The sequence below is a fragment of the Perognathus longimembris genome, chromosome 9, assembly GCF_023159225.1.
Source record: "Perognathus longimembris pacificus isolate PPM17 chromosome 9, ASM2315922v1, whole genome shotgun sequence".
Taxonomy (NCBI): domain Eukaryota; kingdom Metazoa; phylum Chordata; class Mammalia; order Rodentia; family Heteromyidae; genus Perognathus; species Perognathus longimembris.
Window position 1 is genome coordinate 71,377,684 of NC_063169.1, and position 24,966 is coordinate 71,402,649.

At 54.2% G+C, this 24,966-nt stretch overlaps 1 protein-coding gene across 1 annotated transcript; it reads right to left on the reverse strand.

The window, feature by feature from the left end:
- Positions 1 to 3,331: 3,331 nt before the first annotated feature.
- On the reverse strand, positions 3,332 to 24,226 carry LOC125357486 (vesicle transport protein SFT2A). The gene is made up of 8 exons (XM_048354423.1): positions 24,097 to 24,226; positions 17,321 to 17,407; positions 16,696 to 16,775; positions 15,763 to 15,844; positions 10,892 to 10,927; positions 8,519 to 8,577; positions 5,917 to 5,946; positions 3,332 to 3,896 (listed from the first exon to the last, which is right to left on the reverse strand). Exons 1-8 carry the CDS (start codon positions 24,157 to 24,159, stop codon positions 3,857 to 3,859), a joined length of 477 nt encoding a protein of 158 aa, XP_048210380.1. The 5' UTR covers positions 24,160 to 24,226; the 3' UTR covers positions 3,332 to 3,856.
- Between the last annotated feature and the right edge of the window lie 740 nt (positions 24,227 to 24,966).

Here is a 24,966-nt window from a genome sequence, read left to right on the forward strand (position 1 = left end):
GGTGGTTTGAAGCCGGCCCAGCAGGAAAAGTGTGAGGCTCTGATCTCCAATTAATCACCGAAAAGCCAGTAGTGGCGCTGGGGCTCACGGGGTAGAGGGCTGGCCTTGAGCAAACGAAGCTCAGGGACAGCGGCCGGGCCCTGAGCTCAAGCCCAGGATCGGCAAAAATATTTCAGAATGAATAAAATGCTCACAGGAACATTTCAGCCACTAGTCTACCACTAGTCATTCGATCTCTAGTATGTCCAAACCCAACGAACACAAGAGGAACCCACAGATTTGGATACGCCTACGCGCGGCCTGGACGGATAGCACCAGGCCGGGGTGGGAGGCCCCGCCCCAGGCCAATCACAGAAGTTGTCCAGTGAGCAAGCACTGCCACAAGCAGTGTTCGGGTCAAACTGTCGTCACCATGCAGTGACCAGGAATTAGCCATTCATCTTTTTTGTTTTTGTTTCTGGCAGTCGTGGGCTTGAACTCAGGGCCTGGGTGCTGTCCCTGAGCTCTTCAGCTCAAGGCTAGTGCTCTACCACTTGAGCCACAGCACCACTTCCAGTTTTTGTTTTGTTTTTGCCAGTCCTGGGTCTTGGACTCAGGACCTGAGCACTGTCCCTGGCTTCTTTTTGCTCAAGGCTAGCACTCTGCCACTTGAGCCACAGCGCCACTTGCGGCTTTTTCTAGATATGTGGTGCTGAGGAGTCGAACCCAGGGCTTCATGTATGCGAGGCGAGCACTCTACACTAGGCCACATTCCCAGCCCCCACTCGCAGTTTTGAGTGATTAATTGGAGATAAGAGTCTCATGGGGACTTGGCTGGCTTTGAACCACGATCCTCAGGTCTCAGCCTCCTGAGTAGCTAGGATTACAGGTGTGAGTCACCAGCACTGGCCAGCCCTTATTCTTAAAAAAAAAAAAAAGTTAAATTTTCTCATTAAATCACTTCCTGTGTCATGAGGCAGATGTAACACATACAGAAAACCTCCAAAACATCTCCTCATCCCATACTCTATACTTCCTGTACTTTGATTCCGTTCATTAGACATGGTATGGCAATAAACTGTTATCTGAATTTGCTTTTGCCACTATTTGCCTGACTTCCTTGGCTAGCACTGAGCCATTCCGGCCACGCCTCCAGACTGTTGCCCTAGCACTCCTGGGGAAGAGGGGGGGTCCATGTCTGTACCCGTGAGCCCCTCTACCACGGGCCCTCACGAGCCGCTCTGCCGCAGGCCCCTCCACCGGGGCTCAACTGGTCCCAGGTTGTCATTAGGTGTGTCAGGGCCGTGAGGCCCGCTGGGGAAATCTGCCTCCTGAATAGCAAGCCCCAAACCCGGGAAAGTGGGGCTGAGTGATTAGGTGACAGGTTAGGTTTCTGTCACATCTTTAGATGTTGAGGGCATCATGGGAAACTCTAGATCTGGGGAGCACTGGACCCCACATGCTAAGCAGGGGTGCACTGCAGTGCCTCCTTCTCGGGGAGGGTCCCCGCTCCGCGTGCTCATCTCAGGCAGCCACCAGGCGCGGTCCCGGGACACTCACGTGTGACCCGTTCACGCGGCGGGGAGGGGACAGAGGGCAGAGGCCACGCTGAGGACTGGGCTCCGATGCCAGTGCCCTCCAGATGGGCTGGGCAGCTCCACATACGACAGCGGCAACTGCAGGGAAAGTGGCCGGTGTCGCGGCCCAGCCTCTCCCGCGGGGCCCCCCCTCCAGGGGTGGGGATGGGGCGGCTCCGCTGCCGGCACTGCCCTGTCCCGGGCGACCCCGCACCGAGGCAGAGCCCCCGGCCGGCCGGCGCTGGCAGAGGGGTTCCCGGGCGGCCCCTGCTCCTCGTGCTGGGGCTCCCCACGCCTCCTTTCGTTGGTCAAGCTGAGTGCGGCCCGGGAAGCGGGCAAGGCGAGCAGACCGCGCCTGAGCAGGAGTGAGGGCAGAGGCGTCTCTCGTGGGGCCCCGCGGCCGAGTGGGGAGGACGCCGGGAGAGGCGGCCTCCCCTTCCCCTGCCGCCCTGAGCACGGGGCCCTGGTTCCCCGCCGCGGCCCGGCGGTTCTAGGGCCCGCACCCCGCGGCGGCCCCCTTCCGCCGCCTCGCCTGCCGCCTTTCCTGGCGACCTCGCCGGCCCCACGGCCCCGCCCGAGGCTGCGCTGCGCGGGCCCCGCGTCCACGGTCCTGGGCGAGACGCTGCCACGCTGGAGGCTCCACACCAAGACGCCGGAACCCCCGGTGCGCGCGCGGCACACTCGGGCAGCCAGCCGGCCGGGGAGCCCCTTCCACAGCTAGTCCCCCCACACCACACCGCCCCCCTCGCCCGCTCCTGAGAGGCCCTCCTGCGTGGGGCGGACAGGCACAGGACACAGCTCCCCCCACCCCTACTCCTGCCCAAGTCAGCCCCCTGGCTCCCCCTCCTCCCCACACAGCCCCCTGGCTCCCCCCTCCTCCCCACACAGCCCCCTGGCTCCCCCCTCCTCCCCACACAGCCCCCTGGCTCCCCCCTCCTCCCCACACAGCCCCCTGGCTCCCCCCTCCTCCCCACACAGCCCCCTGGCTCCTCCCTCCTCCCCACCCAGCCCCCTGGCTCCCCCCTCCTCCCCACCCAGCCCCCTGGCTCCCCCCTCCTCCCCACCCAGCCCCCTGGCTCCCCCTCCTCCCACCCAGCCCCCTGGCCCCTCCCCCCTCCCCACCCAGCCCCTGGCCCCTCCCTCCTCCCCACCCAGCCCCCTGGCCCCTCCCTCCTCCCCACCCAGCCCCCTGGCCCCTCCCTCCTCCCCACCCAGCCCCCTGGCCCCTCCCTCCTCCCCACCCAGCCCCCTGGCTCCCCCCTCCTCCCCACCCAGCCCCCTGGCCCCTCCCTCCTCCCCACCCAGCCCCCTGGCTCCCCCCTCCTCCCCACCCAGGCCCCTGGCTCCCCCCTCCTCCCACCCAGCCCCCTGGCTCCCCCCTCCTCCCCACCCAGCCCCCTGGCCCCTCCCTCCTCCCCACCCAGCCCCTGGCTCCCCCCTCCTCCCCACCCAGGCCCCTGGCTCCCCCCTCCTCCCCACCCAGCCCCCTGGCTCCCCCCTCCTCCCCACCCAGCCCCTGGCTCCCCCTCCTCCCCACCAGCCCCCTGGCCCCTCCCTCCTCCCCACCCAGCCCCCTGGCTCCCCCTCCTCCCCACCCAGCCCCCTGGCCCCTCCCTCCTCCCTCCACAGCCCCCTGGCTCCTCCCTCCTCCCCACCCAGCCCCCTGGCTCCCCCCTCCTCCCCACCCAGGCCCCTGGCTCCTCCCTCCTCCCCACCCAGCCCCCTGGCTCCATTCTTCCCCACCCGTCCCCTGCCCGCAGACCCCTCCCCCATCTCCTTCGGCACAGCCCCAGTGGCGGGGCTCACACAGGTCTGCATCTGCACTGTCACTTGTCTGCAGAGACTACACAAGTGCCGGGACTCACTTTTATTCAACTGAACCTCTCAGGATACTATAAAGTCAATCTTAAAAGTTATCATTTTTCTGAGTGGGCTTATTTCAAAATTGTAAAGATATATATTATTTTATTACATGTAATAAGCAACTTTAAGATAGAAAGTTTCACATTTTTGCAGTTAAAAAAGATCTTTAAAATGTAGACATTTAAAGAAAACCCAGTAAGCTGAATGCACCCTGCAACACAGAATCATCCCTTAAACATGCGCACTTCAAAAGATTAAAACTGGGCAAGATTATTTACAGTTGGCAATGATTAGAAGTCTCCCGTCTCTGGGAAGCAGGGTTTGGGGGGCGCGTGGCTTTGCCGGGACCCCCGTGGCTGGCTCTGGAGTGACGGCACGGGTTCCGACAGCCCATCAGCACTCCAGCGCTCCCGCCCACAGCACCGCAGGGCGGGCGCTCAGCTTAGGAGAGAAGAGCAGCACTTGAGAACAGCATCCCTGGAGGAGAGAGGCACAAGACAGTCACCCGCCTCAAAAGCACAGCTGCAGCAGGGACTGGACACGAGCGGGGCTCAGGGGAGCTAACTGGTGGTCTCTACCTCTCAAAAGTCAAAGATGACACGCAGACCTTTGCCCAATTCTTGCTGGCCAGCCCTGGGGCTTGGGACTCAGGGCCTGAGCACCGTCCCTGGCTTCTTATTTTTTTGCTCAAGGCTAGCACTCTATCTTTTGAGCTGCAGCGCCACTTCCAGCTTTTTTCTGTTTACATGGTACTGAGGAATCGAACCCAGGGCTTCATGCATGCTAGGCCAGCACTCTACCACTAAGCCACACTCCCGGTGCCAATTTTGCTAATTCTTAAAATGGTATTTGCCTCTGAAAGCTTTACCATCCCAGGTATTGCTTAATACAAATAAGTAAATTCAAGGTAGGCATTGGTGGCATCTGTAATCCTAGCTACTCAGGTGGCTGAGATCTAAGGACCTTGGTTCGAAGCCAGCCCAAGCAGGAAAGTCTGTGAGACTCTTTTCTCCAATTAAGCACCAAACAAGTGAGCAATGGAGCTGTGGCTCAAGTGGTGCAGTGCTAGCTTTGAAAAAGGGACAATGCCCAGATCCTGAGTTCAAACCCCAGGACCCGCACAGAAAAATAAAGTTAAAACCCAGCAAAAGCATAGATTTTTTTAAAGAGCCGGTGCACTGGACATTTGCCTACACGCCCATGTTGACACTAGTCTCAACAGCCAGGTCATAGGAACAAACCAAATGCCCATCAACGGGTAAGCAGATAAAAGTTCACTGGGGTATGTATACACACTGGAATATTACTCGCCACTAAGATAGGTCTGCAGGAGGATAGGTGGTAAGGTATCACGGTGAGGCAAAGTCCACACCATGTGTTCTCTCGTGCAAGCCTGGCTGTGCATCCCGTTTGCACCCAGACCCTGTCTCTGGCCCTCCCTGTCCTTTCTTCCGTGCTGACTTGCCCTACAGGAGGCACCCGTGAAAGCTTCCCCAGGGTCAGCTGACTCCACCGTTTCTGGCCCCCAGGTGAGGCAAAGCGTGCAGTGGCCAGTTGCGGTCTCCTGAGGGGAGGCCACACCCGCTAGCTCCTAGGGCGCCCCCTAGCGGCAACGAGGAAACTCCCTTTGCCAGCGCGGGCCGCTTTCCTACCTGTAGGGGGCTGTCTTATAACTGTTCACTAAAAACAATCACCTGTACGTGATGGGATACAACGTTACTCATTTTCTTCATTGTTCTTGTTTTGTACACAATTTTGCCATGTTTTAAAACACACAGTGTTGGGCTGGGGATATGGCCTAGTGGCAAGAGTGCCTGCCTCATATACATGAGGCCCTGGTTCGATTCCCCAGCACCACATATACAGAAAATGGCCAGAAGTGGCGCTGTGGCTCAAGTGGCAGAGTGCTAGCCTTGAGCAAAAAGAAGCCAGGGACAGTGCTCAGGCCCAGAGTCCAAGCCCCAGGACTGGCCAAAAAAAAAAAACCACACACAGTGATATCTCCACATTCCGGAGAAGCACAGCCAAGTCTCACCAGAATATTTTCCCCAATCTATCAGGCTTAAGGCTGGAATTAAAGTTTTGTTTTTACTCTACAACTCAACCAGTACCTTTGTCTGGAAAGAGAAAATGAAAATGACAGCTGCCTCTCAACATACAGACTGGGTAATTCAGTGTATGCAGCCCCACATTTTCTTTAACACTTCCCAACCCCGTTCTTTCCAAGGCAGACTTTGTTGTATTGGAGCCTGCATCCTGTACTGAGGTGAGGGGCACGGAAGCGTCCAGCCTCCCCACTGACCGCAAGGCAGGGGCGAGTTCACAAGCCCACCTCTGTGTCAAGGTTTTACACATGGGTGCTTCTCATCTCATGGAGAAAATAACTTCATTCCTTTAAGCAAGAACTCCAAGTCAACCAAATTAAACACTGTTTAAACCCAGGTATTTCTATAAAGACGATTAAAGGACAAGAAGGGAATTATTCAAACAAGCTCACCTTGCATATGGGATGTAGGACAGGCTGTACCTGCAAGAGAGATTAAGTGTTTGTCACGGGCTCTGCCAGCTGGGGCTCCCTGCACCACCACCAGCACAGTGGCAGAATATCGAATGACAGCGCTCCAAGCAAGAGCAAGAGCCCGATATCCGGCCGAAGATCCCACATCCCCTGGCCAGGCACAGGTGGCTCACGCCTTAATCCTAGCGACTCAGGAGACAGAGCTGAGGATCACGGTTCAAAGCTAGCCTGGGAGAGGTGTCTGGGAAACTCTTATCTCAAAAAAAAAAAAAAGCCACAAGTGGAGCCGTGGTTCAAATGGAAGAACACCAGCCTTGAGCAAAAGCTCAGGGACACCATCCAGGCCCTAAGTTCAAGCCCCAGAACTAGCACGTGCACGTGTACACAGACACACACAAATCCAGACACCCCCAGAACCACAGGACTTTTATCCAACAGCTTGGGTGTTAGGGTGGTTTTTATTTGTGCAACACCCCTGGCACAGCAAGCTTTGCTTTACAAACTCTCTCTGTGATTCTGACACAGGATAAAGTGGGAACTTCTTTTTTTTTTTGTATTTCTATATATTTATAATTGTTGCAAGTCTAGGAAAGTTTAGTTTGCTACTTTAGCTGCCCTAGTCTCCACTGAGCAGTAGTTAGCCTCTGCTGTACCCAAATAAACTCATTTCACAAATCATATTTATGTTTTCAATGACAAACTATTTCCCACATGAATTCCTTTAAAAGTAAAAAGTGTGACATAGGATATTTTGTAAATCATGCAGATTGTTAGATAAACTACATTATCTCATTTAAGAAGGTTATTATGTGATGGTTGAAAAGGAGTATCAACATGAATATCGCTGAAATCAGAGTGACTATAGCGATATTTAAGATCTTAAAAAGCTCAATCACTTTTTCATCCTCATCAGGCCAGGAGCAGGGCGCCCTTTTATTAGAGGAAATCTTCATTTCAGGAATAAAAGCTTTCCTCATTTTTTCCAATTTCCATTCTGTTCCATTCTTCTTTTAGCACTTTGCTTACCCGAGGCTGAATTTCAACAGGTTGGACATCAGGAAGTGGTCTTTCTTTTAGCATCTGCACACGTTGGCGAACACCCTCCGTTTTTTCTAGAAATTTAAGCAGAGATGCTTCTTGTAAAGATGTGGTCATGGTAACCCAGTCAGAGCTGCTGCTCTCGTATTTCTTTCAATCTTTTGATCTGTGGAGTATATTCTTGACTCATCAAATTGCCAACATCACAGAGAGCAGTTAGGAAATTCTTCTTTTTCTGTTCTAATATATCAGTAAGCTCCTTAAAATACTGGAGAACAACTTGTCACTTTGGACCATTTTCTCTGAATGGGATTTCTGTTTCTCTAGCTTTTCAATAAGACAAGTAATATCTGTCCATGTGCATCAGTAAGCTGCTGAAGCAAACTTCGTGGTGTGTCCTTTTCTTTCAGATAAGCACTCTGAAGGTCATCTATAGGATGACCATGATGCTGACCTATAGTTAGGCAATGACCACAAACTAATTTTTTATCCAGCAGACAATAAACATTCAATGGTTGCCTATGGTGTTCAGGGCAGGTGACGCGATCTGGATGGGTCCTTCCTGCTGATACTTTTCAATGATAGCCCAGATGCCTGAAGAACGTTTTCCAAACAATTTCTACAAAAGGCATGAGAACCTGGTAATACATGAGGGATCTTCAAGGATACTGTAACAAATAGGACACGTTAACTCGTCCTCAAAATTGTGCGTTTCCTTTTTGTGTCGATTTCCAGGTTTGGATACTGAATATCCTTTATCTCCACCTTTTCTGATTCTTTTATTTTTTTCCTCGACGAGGCAGACGTGCGGGGAGCGTGCGGCGCGGGCGGAGCGGAGTGGAGTTCCCAGTGCCGGGGAGTCTGGTCGGGAAGAAGGCGCAGGAACGTTGGGGCGACACAAGAGGGAAGTGCGGATGGAAGGACAGCGCACCAGCCAGTATCCACACGGCCCACGCAGTGCCTCCAGGGCGGGTTCCCGCTGCAGATCTGCCAGCCATGCGGGTAGAGTGCCCAGGAACTGGCCCCTTCCTAGCCCCACACGGCAGCTCTGGCAGTACCAGAGTCCGCATGGAGCCCCCCCACCCCACCCCCCGCCCCTCCCGTGGGGCTCCAACCTCTGACCACCACGCCCCAGCCCTCTCCTGAGGCAGGGTCTCCACTTTCTGCCAGGACTGTCTGTGCCTAGACTGTCATTCCCCTACTCTCTGCTCACCACCATGCACGCACAGCCGCCTCGCCGAGATGCAGGCCTCATGGGCTTTCCTGTGCGGGGTAGCACACAGGAAACCACGGTCCTCCCAATCTGCCCCCTAAACTGTGAGGGTCACCGTGAGAGCCAGGGGTCTAGACCTACACTGTATCACGTTTTTTCTTTCCCAGCATGCTGCCACCACCTAGAGCCCACCCCGCCCTCAAATCAGCCCACACAGGAGGGAAGCCTGCCCTGAGGCACAGGAACCCGAATCCCGGACCTAGGCGTCACAGATTACTGGCACGCCAGGCCATTCTGTCTTTCTAGTAACTGTTTAAGAAAAAGACTTACCACGTCATGGACAAGAACTGCAATATGCAGAATAATAAGGCCAGTCCCTTCTTGTGCCACTAACAAGAGCAAAAACAGAACAAAGCATTTAGGTTTAAAAATAATACTTTCTACCACTTAGCCCATTTCTTCCCCTTCAAAAGGAAAATATTTAATAAAGAATTTCTTTATTACATTTTAGTATGACAAACTTCAGAAACTTGAATGTCTAGGAAGTACATTTCCTTCCAAAACTGTATCTATTAAATATTGCAAAACACATGACCTTCCATGTCACTGAGCAGCTGTGCAGAGGCTGGACACAGTAGCTCCTTCCGCGAGGTCTTTAAAGCCACAGAAGCTTTCCTAGACCTCTAGACTTGGCGCCCTCAGACCCAACCCAGGAGCCATCTACAGCTCATCCGGCTCTTATCCCCAGCCCTCCCCCTCCGCCCTCCCTCATCTACAGCTAACCCTCCCCCCCCAACTACAACCTTACCCCCGGCTCCTTCTCTTCTCTTGAGCTATTTGGAAGAGAAAGTGCAGACTCTAGAATAGTTTCTATAAGGCTTTAAAGTAATCGAGTTGAAGACTTGTCTGTTTCTTTTCTGGTATTGGGATCAAACTTAGGCTCCTGCCCATCCCCGACAGACCTGCGCCACAGAGCACTCCTACAGCCCTGTCATTAGGTTTGGTTCCTTACTTCTTTATCCCTGATATTACAAACAGGCTACTAGACTATTCCAAAAAGAGATCAATGTTCCCTAGGTACGAACTAAAAGTATTTGAGGATATTATTCTTTAAAATTATCATTAGAAAAAGAGGTCTATCTCATAAAAAAGTTGGTACAAAGGTAAAAGCCAGTATATTTTAATAAAACGTTTCTAAAATATATACTTTACATTGTATATAGAACAGATTTCATATATACACATATATGTGTATATGTACATACATGTGTGTGTGTATTATATATATACACACGTATACACACACTTATTAAGCCTCTTTCTTTTTCTGTGGTGCTGGGGTTTGAACCCAGGGCCTAGCCCATAGGCAGGCAAGTGCTCTAGTATTAAAATGTATCCCAGTCCTTGCGGTTTCTTTTTCAAAACATATAGTTTGGCCTGCAGACTGCTAATGCTCTAATAAAGACTCCAAGACTCAATCCTTTTAAAGAAGATGCATAGTTTGGTTGCTAGTTTAAGAAGTGCCTTGAGGGGCTGGGGATATAGCCTAGTGGCAAGAGTGCCTGCCTTGGATACACGAGGCCCTAGGTTCGATTCCCCAGCACCACATATACAGAAAACGGCCAGAAGCGGCGCTGTGGCTCAAGTGGCAGAGTGCTAGCCTTGAGCGGGAAGAAGCCAGGGACAGTGCTCAGGCCCTGAGTCCAAGGCCCAGGACTGGCCAAAAAAAAAAAAAAAAAAAAGAAGTGCCTTGAGGGGGCTGGGGATATGGCCTAGTGGTAAGAGTGCTTGCCTCGTATACATGAAGCCCTGGATTCGATTCCCCAGCACCACATATATAGAAAATGTCCAGAAGTGGCGCTGTGGCTCAAGTGGCAGAGTGCTAGCCTTGAGCAAAGAGAAGCCAGGGACAGTGCTCAGGCCCTGAGTCCAAGGCCCAGGACTGGCGCAAAAAAAAAAAAAAAAAAAGAAGAAGTGCTTTGAAGTCTTCTGGGAAGCAGGTATGTACAAAAAAGCCAAGTGAAGGTAATGAATAATCCGAAGCGCCAATTAGTGGCAGGGGCTGTATTGTGTGCCATCCTCAGAGACTAAAGCTGGTATTCCATTATCCACAGTGGTGCATGGCTGAGGCTCTTCTGGCTCCTTTCCACTGTCTGCTTCGTTCTCTTGCCTTCTCTCCCACAGGGCTGAGCCCCCTGTCACACCTGCCCCTGCCCTATAGTGACTCAGGAACCCACAGGGGACCAGACAGAGAGAACCCACAGGGGACCAGACAGAACCCACAGGGGAAACAGACAGAGAGAACCCACAGGGGAAATAGACAGAGAACCCACAGGGGGAACAGACAGAGAGAACTCACAGGGGACCAGACAGAGAACCCACAGGGGACCAGATACAGAACCCACAGAGGAAACAGACAGAGAACTCACAGGGGAAACAGACAGAACCCAGAGAGAACCCACATGGAGAAGAGACAGAGAGAATCCACAGGGCGAACAGACAAGAGAGAACCCACAGGGGGAGCCCCCATTCCTGAGAGAACCCAAATCCGCCAGCGTCAGCACGATTCCTTCTGTGCGTGCTCTCATACAAGGCCCAATCCTCTACACCTGGCCACTGGGTGTCTGTGTGTGACGCGTACTCCCCGGGGCCTTACAAATGGAACAGAGTTGGCGGGAGGCCTGCCCGGCTGACACTACTTACCCACAGAGCGGCACACAGGGTGAAGACGAGGCATAACTACGGAGGAAAGAGCACACCGTGAGTGACCCGCAGCCTCGTCAGAGCGCACACACTCTCCTGCGCCTGCCCCACGACTGCGCGCTCACCTGCAGCTCACCTGCACATGGCTGTACGGTGAGTGTGACCATGCTTTGCACAAGAAGCCCGCACATCAGTCCCTGCCCGTGCACAGACACCTCCGCCACCGCCGCCACGGGCACAGCGAAGCAGGAGAGGCGCTGGAGCCCAGGCCTGACCCACGGTCTCCAGGGACCCTGGTTGGGTTTCTGATTCTGTCTGGACCCGCTGTCACCTCTTTACCACGAGGAGCGCACAGCCTGCCTGCTTAACAATCTGCCACAACGAACACTCCAAATATGGTTTTCTGCCACGCGACTGAGCTGGAGCTGGCGTGGAGGGCACAGAGGTGGCGCCGTTTCCACGCCCGCTGTGAGCAGAAGCTGTGTGAGCAACACACCAGACGACCCAGCTCCCCACCTGCAGGGACAGCCACACACACCAGACAACCCAGCTCCCCACCTGCAGGGACAGCCACACACACCAGACGGCCCAGCTCCCCACCTGCAGGGACAGCCACACACACCAGACGACCCAGCTCCCCACCTGCAGGGACAGCCACACACACCAGACCCCCAGCTCCCCACCTGCAGGGACAGCCACACACACCAGACGACCCAGCTCCCCACCTGCAGGGACAGCCACACACACCAGACGACCCAGCTCCCCACCTGCAGGGACAGCCGCACACACCAGACGACCCAGCTCCCCACCTGCAGGGACAGCCGCACACACCAGACCCCCAGCTCCCCACCTGCAGGGACAGCCACACACACCAGACGACCCAGCTCCCCACCTGCAGGGACAGCCACACACACCAGACGACCCAGCTCCCCACCTGCAGGGACAGCCACACACACCAGACGACCCAGCTCCCCACCTGCAGGGACAGCCGCACACACCAGACCCCCAGCTCCCCACCTGCGCGGTGACAGCCACACACACCAGACGACCCAGCTCCCCACCTGCCTGGTGACAGCCACACACACCAGACGACCCAGCTCCCCACCTGCCTGGTGACAGCCACACACACCAGATGACCCAGCTCCCCACCTGCAGGGACAGCCACACACACCAGATGACCCAGCTCCCCACCTGCAGGGACAGCCACACACACCAGACCCCCAGCTCCCCACCTGCAGGGACAGCCACACACACCAGACGGCCCAGCTCCCCACCTGCAGGGACAGCCACACACACCAGACCCCCAGCTCCCCACCTGCAGGGACAGCCACACACACCAGACGACCCAGCTCCCCACCTGCAGGGACAGCCACACACACCAGACGACCCAGCTCCCCACCTGCAGGGACAGCCACACACACCAGACGACCCAGCTCCCCACCTGCAGGGACAGCCACACACACCAGACGACCCAGCTCCCCACCTGCAGGGACAGCCACACACACCAGACGACCCAGCTCCCCACCTGCAGGGACAGCCACACACACCAGACGACCCAGCTCCCCACCTGCAGGGACAGCCACACACACCAGACGACCCAGCTCCCCACCTGCAGGGACAGCCACACACACCAGACCCCCAGCTCCCCACCTGCAGGGACAGCCACACACACCAGACGACCCAGCTCCCCACCTGCAGGGACAGCCACACACACCAGACGACCCAGCTCCCCACCTGCAGGGACAGCCACACACACCAGACGACCCAGCTCCCCACCTGCAGGGACAGCCACACACACCAGACGACCCAGCTCCCCACCTGCAGGGACAGCCACACACACCAGACCCCCAGCTCCCCACCTGCAGGGACAGCCACACACACCAGACGACCCAGCTCCCCACCTGCAGGGACAGCCACACACACCAGACGACCCAGCTCCCCACCTGCAGGGACAGCCACACACACCAGACGACCCAGCTCCCCACCTGCAGGGACAGCCACACACACCAGACGACCCAGCTCCCCACCTGCAGGGACAGCCACACACACCAGACCCCCAGCTCCCCACCTGCAGGGACAGCCACACACACCAGACCCCCAGCTCCCCACCTGCAGGGACAGCCACACACACCAGACGACCCAGCTCCCCACCTGCGCGGTGACAGCCACACACACCAGACGACCCAGCTCCCCACCTGCAGGGACAGCCACACACACCAGACGACCCAGCTCCCCACCTGCAGGGACAGCCACACACACCAGACGACCCAGCTCCCCACCTGCCTGGTGACAGCCACACACACCAGATGACCCAGCTCCCCACCTGCAGGGACAGCCACACACACCAGACGGCCCAGCTCCCCACCTGCCTGGTGACAGCCACACACACCAGATGACCCAGCTCCCCACCTGCAGGGACAGCCACACACACCAGACGACCCAGCTCCCCACCTGCAGGGACAGCCACACACACCAGACGACCCAGCTCCCCACCTGCGCGGTGACAGCCACACACACCAGACCCCCAGCTCCCCACCTGCAGGGACAGCCACACACACCAGACGACCCAGCTCCCCACCTGCGCGGTGACAGCCACACACACCAGACGACCCAGCTCCCCACCTGCCTGGTGACAGCCACACACACCAGACCCAGCTCCCCACCTGCAGGGACAGCCACACACACCAGACCCCCAGCTCCCCACCTGCAGGGACAGCCACACACACCAGACGACCCAGCTCCCCACCTGCGCGGTGACAGCCACACACACCCAGACGACCCAGCTCCCCACCTGCCTGGTGACAGCCACACACACCAGATGACCCAGCTCCCCACCTGCAGGGACAGCCACACACACCAGACGACCCAGCTCCCCACCTGCAGGGACAGCCACACACACCAGACGACCCAGCTCCCCACCTGCGCGGTGACAGCCACACACACCAGACGACCCAGCTCCCCACCTGCAGGGACAGCCACACACACCAGACGACCCAGCTCCCCACCTGCGCGGTGACAGCCACACACACCAGACGACCCAGCTCCCCACCTGCAGGGACAGCCACACACACCAGATGACCCAGCTCCCCACCTGCAGGGACAGCCACACACACCAGACGACCCAGCTCCCCACCTGCAGGGACAGCCACACACACCAGACCCCCAGCTCCCCACCTGCAGGGACAGCCACACACACCAGACGGCCCAGCTCCCCACCTGCCTGGTGACAGCCACACACACCAGATGACCCAGCTCCCCACCTGCAGGGACAGCCACACACACCAGACGACCCAGCTCCCCACCTGCAGGGACAGCCACACACACCAGACGACCCAGCTCCCCACCTGCAGGGACAGCCACACACACCAGACGACCCAGCTCCCCACCTGCAGGGACAGCCACACACACCAGATGACCCAGCTCCCCACCTGCAGGGACAGCCACACACACCAGACGACCCAGCTCCCCACCTGCAGGGACAGCCATCGCCACCGTGGAGCCCACACACTACTGAGCGTGGGGGAGGCAGCTTGCACCTCCAAACCTCCTGACAGTTTCTAAGGTTAACGACAAACGCCATGACAGCCTAAAAAAACCTTAGTAACGTATCATCGGAGTGAACACTACCAGTGCAAGATAATTTCCTAATGATCCAGGCAGTGTGCTGATACACAAGCGAGCCTATGTAAAATTACTACAAGAGCCAGTGGAAACACAGTAATAAAACTCACGTGGAATAAAGACACAATAAATAAAAATAAGCCAAAAAGTGAATTTTTTTCTCTGGTGAGAAAATAGAAGTCTGGCAGACAGGCTTGTTACAAACATTGTTTTCTTCACCTGCAAGTTAAGTTACTTATGTTTGGAAACAGTTAATAGTTGAAGGGAAAAACTAACCTGCCAGTAGGGCCATTTATATGACTTAAGTAAATCTGTGCAACCAGACGCATGAAGGGGGAAGAGGCGGGGCCGCTCTCCTATGCCCATCCACAACCCTAAGCTTTCTCGCGCCCCTCCCAGCCCCCGACAGAGAGCACTTGAGAGTGATGACTGGAGCCAGGACCCCTGCGTGAAGGAGGGCTGCTTCCAGGTGGGGTCACAGGACGACCTGCCAGGCAGGCACACCACAAGGGACAAAAGCCGGAGGACACCGAACGCCAGCTTGCCTGAGATGGACTCAGGGCAACCTGCCTCTGTTCCCTCACACAGTGCGGACAGGCCAGCGATCTGCAGCCGGGTCCTCGTGGCTCTGGCCTACAATCCCAGCTGCTCGGGAGGCTAAGATCCGAGGATCGCAGTCCAGGCAGAAAAGTCCGTGAGACACGAATCGCCAATTAGCCAGCAAAAAGCGACATGTGGAGCTATGGTTAAAGTAGAAGGCTAAGCTCTGATCAAAAAGAGAAAAGCTCCGAGACAGTGCCCAGCTGTGAGTTCAAGTCCCAGGACAGCACCAAAAAGGAAAAGAAAAGAAAACACACTCAGCTATAGTTACACAAGGTACTATACCATCCAAGATCCTCAACCACACAGCCTTGAGGGTGTAACCATCGCTCTGTAGCATAATAAGACAGCCATCGCTCATGAATAAGGCTGGGTGCCAGTGCTCACACTTGTAATCCTACTCAGATGGCTGGGACCTGAGGATCTCAGTAAGGAGCCACTTAGGGCAGGAAAGTCTGTGAGGCTGCCGTGTCCAATTAATCACAAAAAAGGCTGGAGTGGAGCTGTGGCTCAAGTGGTAGGGTGCTAGCTAGCCTTGAGTACAAAAGCTCAGGGACTACACCTAAGCCCTGAATTCAAATCCCATGAGCAGCCCAATAAAAACAACAAAAAAACTTTTTAAAAAAACAACCTTAGCATTATTTACTTACAAGCATAATAATTGTTGCAAACAATCTTGTGGTTTCAAACATTTTCTTCAGCTGCTTCAGGGGTCCCATCAGAAAGCAGGTACTATTGGAAACAAATAAAATAACTGAGAGAGGCTCCACTAATCCCCCACACCATGCAAAAGTAAACCGCCTGTCAACCAAGACGCCACCGTTAGTTTATTTAATAACCATCTTCCTCTAACGAGCTTCCCAGACACCAAAGCCTCAATCATGGCATTCTCAGCCTCCAGAATTAGAAATACACCTTGGTTCTTTATGAATGGTCCCCCTCTGGTACTCTGTTAACGCAGTACGGATACTCTGTTAACGCAGTACGGATAGTCTTAACGACCGTGTAGTGCTCCGTTCTGGGCCCTCAGCCAGCTCATCTCCTAGTCCTTCCGCACTTCCTTCAGACCTGGAGTCACCAAACCTGTGCTCTACAGGAAGAAGCGAGCAAGGACAACAGTGTAGCAGCGACAGCGTGGGCTGGGACTCCCGCCCCCCCATGTTAGGGGGAGGCCCGCCCCCACCTCACCAGCATGGCACAGGCTGGCACTAGCATCCACCTCTTGTGCCACACTTGGCACAGCCCCGGTGCACAGCACCTACTGCCATCAATGAGACTTTTTTTTTTTTTGGGGGGGGGGGTGTCAGTAGTGGGGATTGAACTCGGGGCCTGGGCTCTGTCCCCGGGCCTCTTTGTGCTCAAAGCTAATGCTCTACCACTTGAGCCACAGCACCACTAGCTACTGCCATCATCCACACTCCACCATGGTAGCTGGCACACAGCAGAGGTCCACTGGCCTTACAGAATGAGCACACTGAAGCTGTAAGATGCACAAAGCAGAAGAAGCATCCCAGGAGCAAGGTGCTCATCTTTGGTAGCAGGAGCAAACAAGGTATTTTGAGAAGCCAAAGAGGTATACATACCTGGCCAATGCAGAAAGATTTCCAAGGGTGTAGAACACTGCAAAAAGTTTTATGTTGGGAAGCCACAGCAATCCAGTTCCCTAATTAGACATTACAGACACAAGTAAGTTGTATTGGCCGAGAACCTATGCGTGTTACTGCAGTAGCAATCAATACTCAGACGCTGAGAGCAGGGCGTTTAAACGCAGGTGCACTACTGTAACACCAGTTCCTTCCCAATGGTTTGTACTAACTTGACTTTTCTGCCTGTTGGCGATAATGTACATAAATGAGCCACAACAAAACCATCTTCGTACTTGTCAGTAAATCTCACTCTTGAAGTTAAATATCCATTTTGACTGGCAAATTGAAACAGGCCATAAACACACCTCACTTATTGCCTCGCCAAGTTCTCTTAACACACGCTGACTTTTAAAATAAAATCATTTCAACCATCCTCCAAACTCCCCCAAATACTAATTTCTACATCTCTTTAAAAATCAGTCTCTATCCCTTTACTTCAGGTGGTATATTCCGTCAAAATAATCTAAGAGCATGTAGGTAAAACAGACTGCTTATTGGTACTGAATGGGAATAAGTCTACCACAAATGACAAATTATTGATCAAAGTAAAGCCTTAACTCACAAGGATAGAAAAGAAAATGCCAGCCACGAAGCATATTGCAAAACACTTCAATCTGGTGCTGAAACTCAGGGAGGTGGCGTCCAGGACCTTAGAAAAGAGAAGGACAACTGAGAATGGGTTCTTCAACCAGCATTCGGGATTCCGACTCCTCACGCTAAGGTAAGGCAAGCTGCAGCTTGGCTTTTCCTCTGCAGACTGGAGGGTCGCTCACCGCCTGGCCGCCGGGGCTGGCGTGGCGGTCTGGGTGCCGGGTGATGCCGGAGGTTTCCGACTCCGTGAGGTCTCATCGTAGTACCACGTGTGCTTCCCCCAACACGGGCTGCCGGCGGGCATCAGATGCTCACGGGGCCACGGGAAGAGTCAGGACACGGGCGCCGCAGGGCGGAAGGAAAGGCTGGCTGGAGGAGGCTGGGCCCGTGGCAGCCACCCGGTCAGGGAGGCTGAGCAAGGAGGTGGTGTGACCGGGAGTCCAGCACAGGCCTGCAGAGCTGGCCGGGAGCCAGGCCCCGGGGATCTCTCCCTCTCGCCACTCCCGGGACGCGGGCTAGGGGTACGGTGCAGGCCTGGCCAAGAGCCGGCAGCTCATTAAAAACCAGCTCACGGCCAGAGCTGGGTCCTCCTTAACCATCATACGCACAAGGTTTACAATAATTCATTCCAGAACAGCATCTTATACAAGATGCAAATTCCAGCCAAATTACATGGGAAAAGTAGAAATCAAAATGCGTGCTTTGAAAGTATTAGACTCAGTGGAAACACCAGGGTGACTAACTGCGCTACTTGTGTATACTTGGGCCTTTCAGTCCGAGGCAAGAGAAATTTGTCAATAGCCGTTTAAAAAAGATGGAAATACACAAGGACTTCTATCCCCCTGCCGGGCCAGCCAGCAGGGAAACGGGAATCCTGACTGAGGGGCGGCGAGGATTAAGGAAAAGGAAAAATAAGGCAAGAGAAAAAAGACAAGAGACAAAGATGGGGTACGGGAGGTCTGCAGCCGCAAGGTTGAACCTCAAGACTGCAGCAACAGTTTATTCTCACTCCCAGCTTATATACAGTTTTGGAACCAGGGAATAGCATAGGATTGTTAAAATTCCAGAACATAAAGAGGCTTTGAAGTTTGCAACATTTGATTACAGTAGACACAGGACAAGGTTGATTAACATAGGAATCTACTCCAGTGGACAAAGCAAGGTGGGGACATAGCAAAGCGATTCCGGATAGTGGATGTGAACAATTGTCCTTGCCTTTAGCATATCCTGGCGGTAACAGCACAGCCAGAGGTGATAATGAACCTAGGTGCAGGTTTGGCTCCCGACATCTTGGCGACATCGGCACAGCCAGAGGTCAGGATGAGCTTAGCTGCTAGCTCGGCTCCTGACATATCCCCACCTATAAATTTATGCCCTATACTATCATATACACTTAAAAATAGGACTGCGCCTGTGTGAGAAGGTGACAGTGAAGCCCCTCATGGAACTGATGAAAGCCAGCAGCAGAGTCAGACCACACGCTCACGAGGTGCGTTAAGAACAGGCACGAGAGGGGACGCTCGCAAGCCTCAGGGGGCCGCACCTTTGGCTCCACCACTTACCTGAGCCACCAGCCTGAGTCCTTACGCAGCATGAAAAAAAGACAAAACCTAAGTGCTCTAGGCGTCACACCACTGTTAAACATTTAAAAACTCTTTGAAGTCACCCATTCTGTTTCCAGCAATGCCAAAACTGATCATTTGCTTTAAAATATGGATGTGGTTTAGCGGTAGAGTGCTTGCATACATGAAGCCATGGGTTTTATTCCTCAGCACCACATCAACAGAAAAAGCTGGAAGGGGCGCTGTGGCTCAAGTGGTAGAGTGCTAGCCTCGAGCAAAGGAAGCTCAGGGACAGCACTCAGGCCCTGAGTTCAAGCCCCAGGATGAGAGAGAGAGGAGAGAGAGACCCCCCCTAAATGCCAGGCGTCGATGGTTCAGGCCTGTAATCCTATGAGTCAGCAGGCTAAGATCTAAGGACTGATTTGAAGCCAGCCTAGGCAGGAGAGTCTGATGGAAAAGACCAACACCCCCACCCCACCCCTAAATTTTTTTCAGAAATAATATACACTACGTACTGTAATAATATAGAACAGAATAAACCCTAAGTTTTCACTCATTACTTAATAAGTGATCTAATTACTCATTAACTTAATCAATTATCTAATTACGTAATAAGTGATCTGATCCATTAACCACCATTAGCTTGATTTTGCCAATCCACAACATGTGTGTAAATCTATAAAAGCATTGTATCATAAAGTGTATATCCAATTTTATTTGCAATTAAAAATGGAAATGGAGCTGGGTGCCAGGGTCTCACCCCTGTCATCCTAATCAGGAGGCTGAGACCTGAGGATGGTATTTCGAAGCCAGCCTGGGAAGGAAAGTCTGTGAGACTCTTACCTCCAAGTAGCCACTAGAAAGCCAGAAGTAGTGCTGTGGCTCAAGTGGTAGAGCACTCGCTTTGAGCTGAAGAGCTCAGGGACAGCAACCAGGCCCAGAGTTCAAGCCCCACCACTGACAGAAATGGTTCAATAGTGAATGGAGTGTACAATGATGAGCAGACTGCCCTTGCTTTACTTTCCTCTACAAACTTAAATCAGCCCATTGTTCCTAAGTTAAATGGATGGTTCCTTCTCAATAGCCAGTTTATTTCCTTCAGCAACAAAATAGAATGGTCTTCTGTGTAACAGTAGATCTTTCTCCTCTCTTTTCCATGAGATAACCTCTAAAATGAAAGGTTATGACAAATGATTTCCATTTGCACTTGGAGTAATCAATCCACCAACAAATGACTTGTGTCCTAGGTACACACACAAATCACAGATTTCCCCAATTCCGAACTGGGAAAATTCCAGAATGCTTCCAAATGCATGAAAGCCTGGGCAAGAACAGGGTGCCATGCTAGCGGACAGATCAAAACCCCTCACCCTCCAGGTCTGCCTCCAAAGTGTGCTGCTGCTTTCCCAGACAAGAGGAGGAAAAGCAACCAAACTGTTCATCTCTTAAGTTTGTTCTCAGACTAAAATTACAAACCTCCCCGCAAAAAAGAAAAAGCCAGAGGAAGAGAAAGCCGCTTGGATGGAGGCTGCCCTCCACACCCTTCCAGCAATTCTTCCTGCCCCACCGTGCCGGTCCAGGCTCCCTGCACGCATGCACACGTGTGCACGCACACACACACACGCGCACCCCCCCCCATCTGCACACACTCCAAGGGCCGAGGTCCACGGATGGCTGCGCGCAGCGTGGGTCCTGGGCTACTGCCGGACAAAGAAGCGCACAGGGGCTTTCAACTAGGGAGCACCTTAAACCCAGTCTCCCCTCCTTCCCGTTTCAACACAATAGTAGTGTACAAAAGAAGAAAGCAGAAAGAGCCATTCCACGCCCACCGCCCCTCCCCTCACTCACACACCTCCCGGCTCCACTCCTTCACCCTCGGCTCCCAGCTCTCCTGCCCTTCTGGCTCCACAGCCCACACACGGGGACTCACAGAGGTCAAGTCCTTTCCACTTCTGCCCACTCCCCCTCCCACCCCGTCACCTGCGGCCTGACTAACAGCTCCCACTCAGCACCTGGACCCAAGGGCTCTTCCTCCAGGGATCTGACTGATCCTCCCTCCCTCCCACATCCCAGTGAGGGCACTTCCATTTCCCAGAGATCCGAGCCAAACATCAGGAAGACAGCCTTTCCGCCTCATGTGATTCAAGTGGTCAAGAGCTCATCTAGCTGGCTCTACCGTCAAGCCACTTACAGAACCTGACACAGGCCACTTCATCAGTCACCTCTTATTGGAACCACTGCATGAATCGCCTGCTCAGCCTATGAACCCTCTTCCAAAGAGCAGCCAGAGCAGTCCTGAAAGGACTTTGAAAAATCCAAGTCGGTAGCTCTTGTGTGTATTTTCTTCAAAAGTCTTTGTGCAAAAAGAGGTTCAAAAATTAAAAGCAGGGCTGGGAACATGGCCTAGTGGTAAGAGCGCTTGCCTCGTATACATGAAGCCCTGGGTTCGATTCCCCAGCACCACATATATAGAAAACGGCCAGAAGTGGCGCTATGGCTCAAGTGGCAGAGTGCTAGCCTTGAGCAAAAGGAAGCCAGGGACAGTGCTCACGCCCTGAGTCTGAGGCCCAGGACTGGCAAATAAATAAATAAATAAATAAATAAATAAATAGATAAATGCGATTATTTGGCAACGCAGCACTCATTGTTCAGTAAGACATGGGACACACATAAGAAGGAACATCACCAGACATGAGAAAAGGTAAAGGGAACGGCGATAGCAATTGGTTGTTTCCAAGGTTAAAGAGTTGACGATTAAAAAACAACAACAAAGTATTCCCAGGCTCAGGGTGGCTCTATAATCCTAGCCACTCAGGCTGAGATCTGAGGATCTTGTTTTGAAGCGAACCCTAACTACCCGCCCCCCAAAAAAAGCCAGAAGTAGAGCTGTATTAGTAGAGCACTAGCTCTGAGTAAATAAGCTGAGGGAGGGACACACACACACACACACACACACACACACACACACACACAAAGATACAAAGTGTAGATCACAGCCAGCTGTGGTGACACGCACCAAAATCCTATCCCAGTCTACAGAGCAAAACCCTGCTTCCAAAAAAAAGGAGAAAAAATCCTCAATATGTATGTATGTGTCTATACTGGACAAATGAATGCATATCATATATACCTATATGTATAGGTATATATGAGAGAAATCTCAGCTACACTGGCTCAGTGTTCCAATTAATGTGGTTTGTAATTATGAAGTCACTCTAGGACCTGTGATCAATTAATGAAGATGTATTTGTTCTTTCGGTAGTACTAGGGATCAAACTCAAAACCTCCTGCTTGTTAAGTACTCTACCACTTAGACTATATAACCCCGCTCCCCCATCCCCCACCGTTTTGTGTGCCCATCCTAGGGCTTGAACTCAGGGCCTGGACACTGTCCACAAGCTTCTGTGGTCAAGGATAGTGCTCTACCACTTTGGGCCACAGTGCCATTTCCAGCTTTGCAATCCTCAGATGTCGGCCTCCTGCGCCGCTAGGATTACAGGCATGACCACGGGTGCCTGGCTCCCACTCCGTCTTTATAGGCTTCTTTCTTAAGAACATGATGTCTGGAGTTGAAGGTATATGTCTTAATGTGACTGAGTCATCTGTGTTTAAATGCAGGAACTAGAATGTCGTCAGATTAATGTAAAGCTCTGCAGTTTTGAGAGCCATCATTACACTCAAAACTCAGAGCATTTCCCTCCACTCCCAACAAAGCTAGATCAAAATCCTTCCCCCAGCCTTCAGAAATTCAGCTTCCCAACTGAGCATGCTTTGCAGGCTAGTCACACATACACCGGGCCCCAGCCACTCTCGTCTCCTTGCCTAGAAGCCTTCGCTCCTGGCTCTCAGGGCTCCTAGACCCGTGTCACACGTCACTCTGAAATGGGCCTGGCTAACCACTCTACACAGTGCAACAACCCTGCTCCAGCTTTCCCATGGCACTTTTCTGCAGGGAAAGTTATATACTTGTTTACTAAGTGGTCCCAAGGCTCACATGGAAGCCACGCGATCTACTCAATGAATGAATAATCATCTCAGTCAATAGCAGCCAGTCGCTGTAATTTGAGATCAAAGACTTTACGTATGTTTCTCCTCTCAGGCACATCACCTTTACCTCCCCAAGGTCTACAGTGACACCCAACAGATCTTTCCATGGTGGAAATCACCCCCACAGGCATTGTCCCTACAGTAGCTGCTGACCCTAGGTCTGTTCAACACTTAGAACATGGGCAGTAGGACTAAGAAACTGAAGTATACATTTTAATTGCACTTAAATGGTCACCTGTCTTTATGGCTAGTACTTTGCAAAACACAGATCTAGAGCATACCATGGAGCACAAAATAGCCACTAGTAAAATGTCACCAGTTGGGTAAGACAACTGATGGCTGAGGCCCCCAGCTTTTCTTTTCGATTAGTATTACAATTTATAGATTCCATCACAAGTAAACACTTGTCAAAAGGCTTCCTGCAGGAAGTGCTGATTAGTGATGATGTAAGGAAGGAAGTCAGAAAAGTAAAGGGCAGGGCAACTAAAACGCCCTCTGAGGATACAACCCCATCTTCGGGGTTCCACTTCTGCGTCCAGCACACACAAATCTGTCAGCATGCACATAACAAAAACGCTTACAAAGCAGTCTGGCTCCGTTCCTATTTTCAAGGAGGAACGAAGTAAGCCTTGCTATCACGTCTAGGGCAAAGTGCAAACACAGGCGTTTAGGTGATTCGAAAAGATCTTTTCCGCAGGGCTCTCGGCCTGACCGTAGGCCTTTTAATTATGTGCCACGTCACCACATTTCCTCCCCGGGTCTCTACATAGAAAACTGGCCCGTTGCTCGCGGGCCTCCCCCGCAGCTTTCCCTGTAAGGTCTTTCCTGAGGTTTACTAACCGTGCCGTCGGGCGATGGGTGGAAGCCCGCGGACGGCACGGCCAGGGGACCCCGCGGCTCCGCGCCGGCCGGGAGGGTCGTCCGGTCCCCGCCGCGGCCCCCCGGGGCCCAAGGGGCGCTGCGGGGCGGGGGCGGCCGTCGCCGAGCGCGCACGGGGGCGGCGGGGACGGGGACGGCGCCCTCCTCCTCCCCCACCCCGCCCCCCGGCCAGGCCCAGCGGGCTCTCGGCGCCGCCCCTCCGGCGCCGGGGGTCACGGCCGCCCCCCCCCCCCGCCCGTCCCTCCCGCCGGCCCGCTACCTGCGAGGTGAGGCCCTGCTCCTCGTCGTCCTGGCCGCTCAGGACCCGCCGCAGCTTCTCCATGGCCCCGTCCGCGGGCCGGCCCGCCTCGCACGCCCACCCGGAAGCCCGGGCCGCGAGCCTCCGCGCGCCGGCCGGAAGCCCCGCCCCGGCACTTCCGGCTGCCGGGCGCGGGGAGGTGGCGGCGGGCGCGCCGGGGCGGGGTGCGCGCGGCTCTGCGCCGCGGCCCGGGGCGGCGGGGCGCGGGGGGCCGGGGAGGGAGGGGCCCGCGCCCGTCCGGCCCGGGTGTAGCCCGATCCCCGGGGCAGAGGCACCGAGGGAGAGCGCGCGGCGCGGCGGCACGCGGCACGCACGGGGCAGACACGCGCGTGCGCACCGGACCGTGAAGCCAGGGCCTTGCAAGTCCCACTCGAGCCACGCGGCCTCGCCAACGCTGCCCCCGCCGGCCTCGAACTCCCTCCACGGCCGCGCCCGCCTCCCGAGCAGCCGGACTGCGGGGTGCACCCCGCACGTGGCGCGCCGTACACTAACGGTTACCCAAGCCCCAAACGCAAGTAAGGGCAAAGTTGTCCTGAGAAGTTGCCTTTTAAAGTTCTCTAATTTTATTTTATTTATTTTTTTGCCAGTCCTGGGCCTTGGACTCAGGGCCTGAGCACTGTCCCTGGCTTCTTCCCGCTCAAGGCTAGCACTCTGCCACTTGAGCCACAGCGCCCCTTCCGGCCGTTTTCTGTATATGTGGTGCTGGGGAGTCGATCCCAGGGCTTCAATGTATACCAGGTAAGCACTCTTGCCATTAGGCCACATCCCCAGCCCAGTTCCCTAATTTTAGTTGTACATTTCTTGTTGTTTCCCCCCACTCCCCTTCCCTAA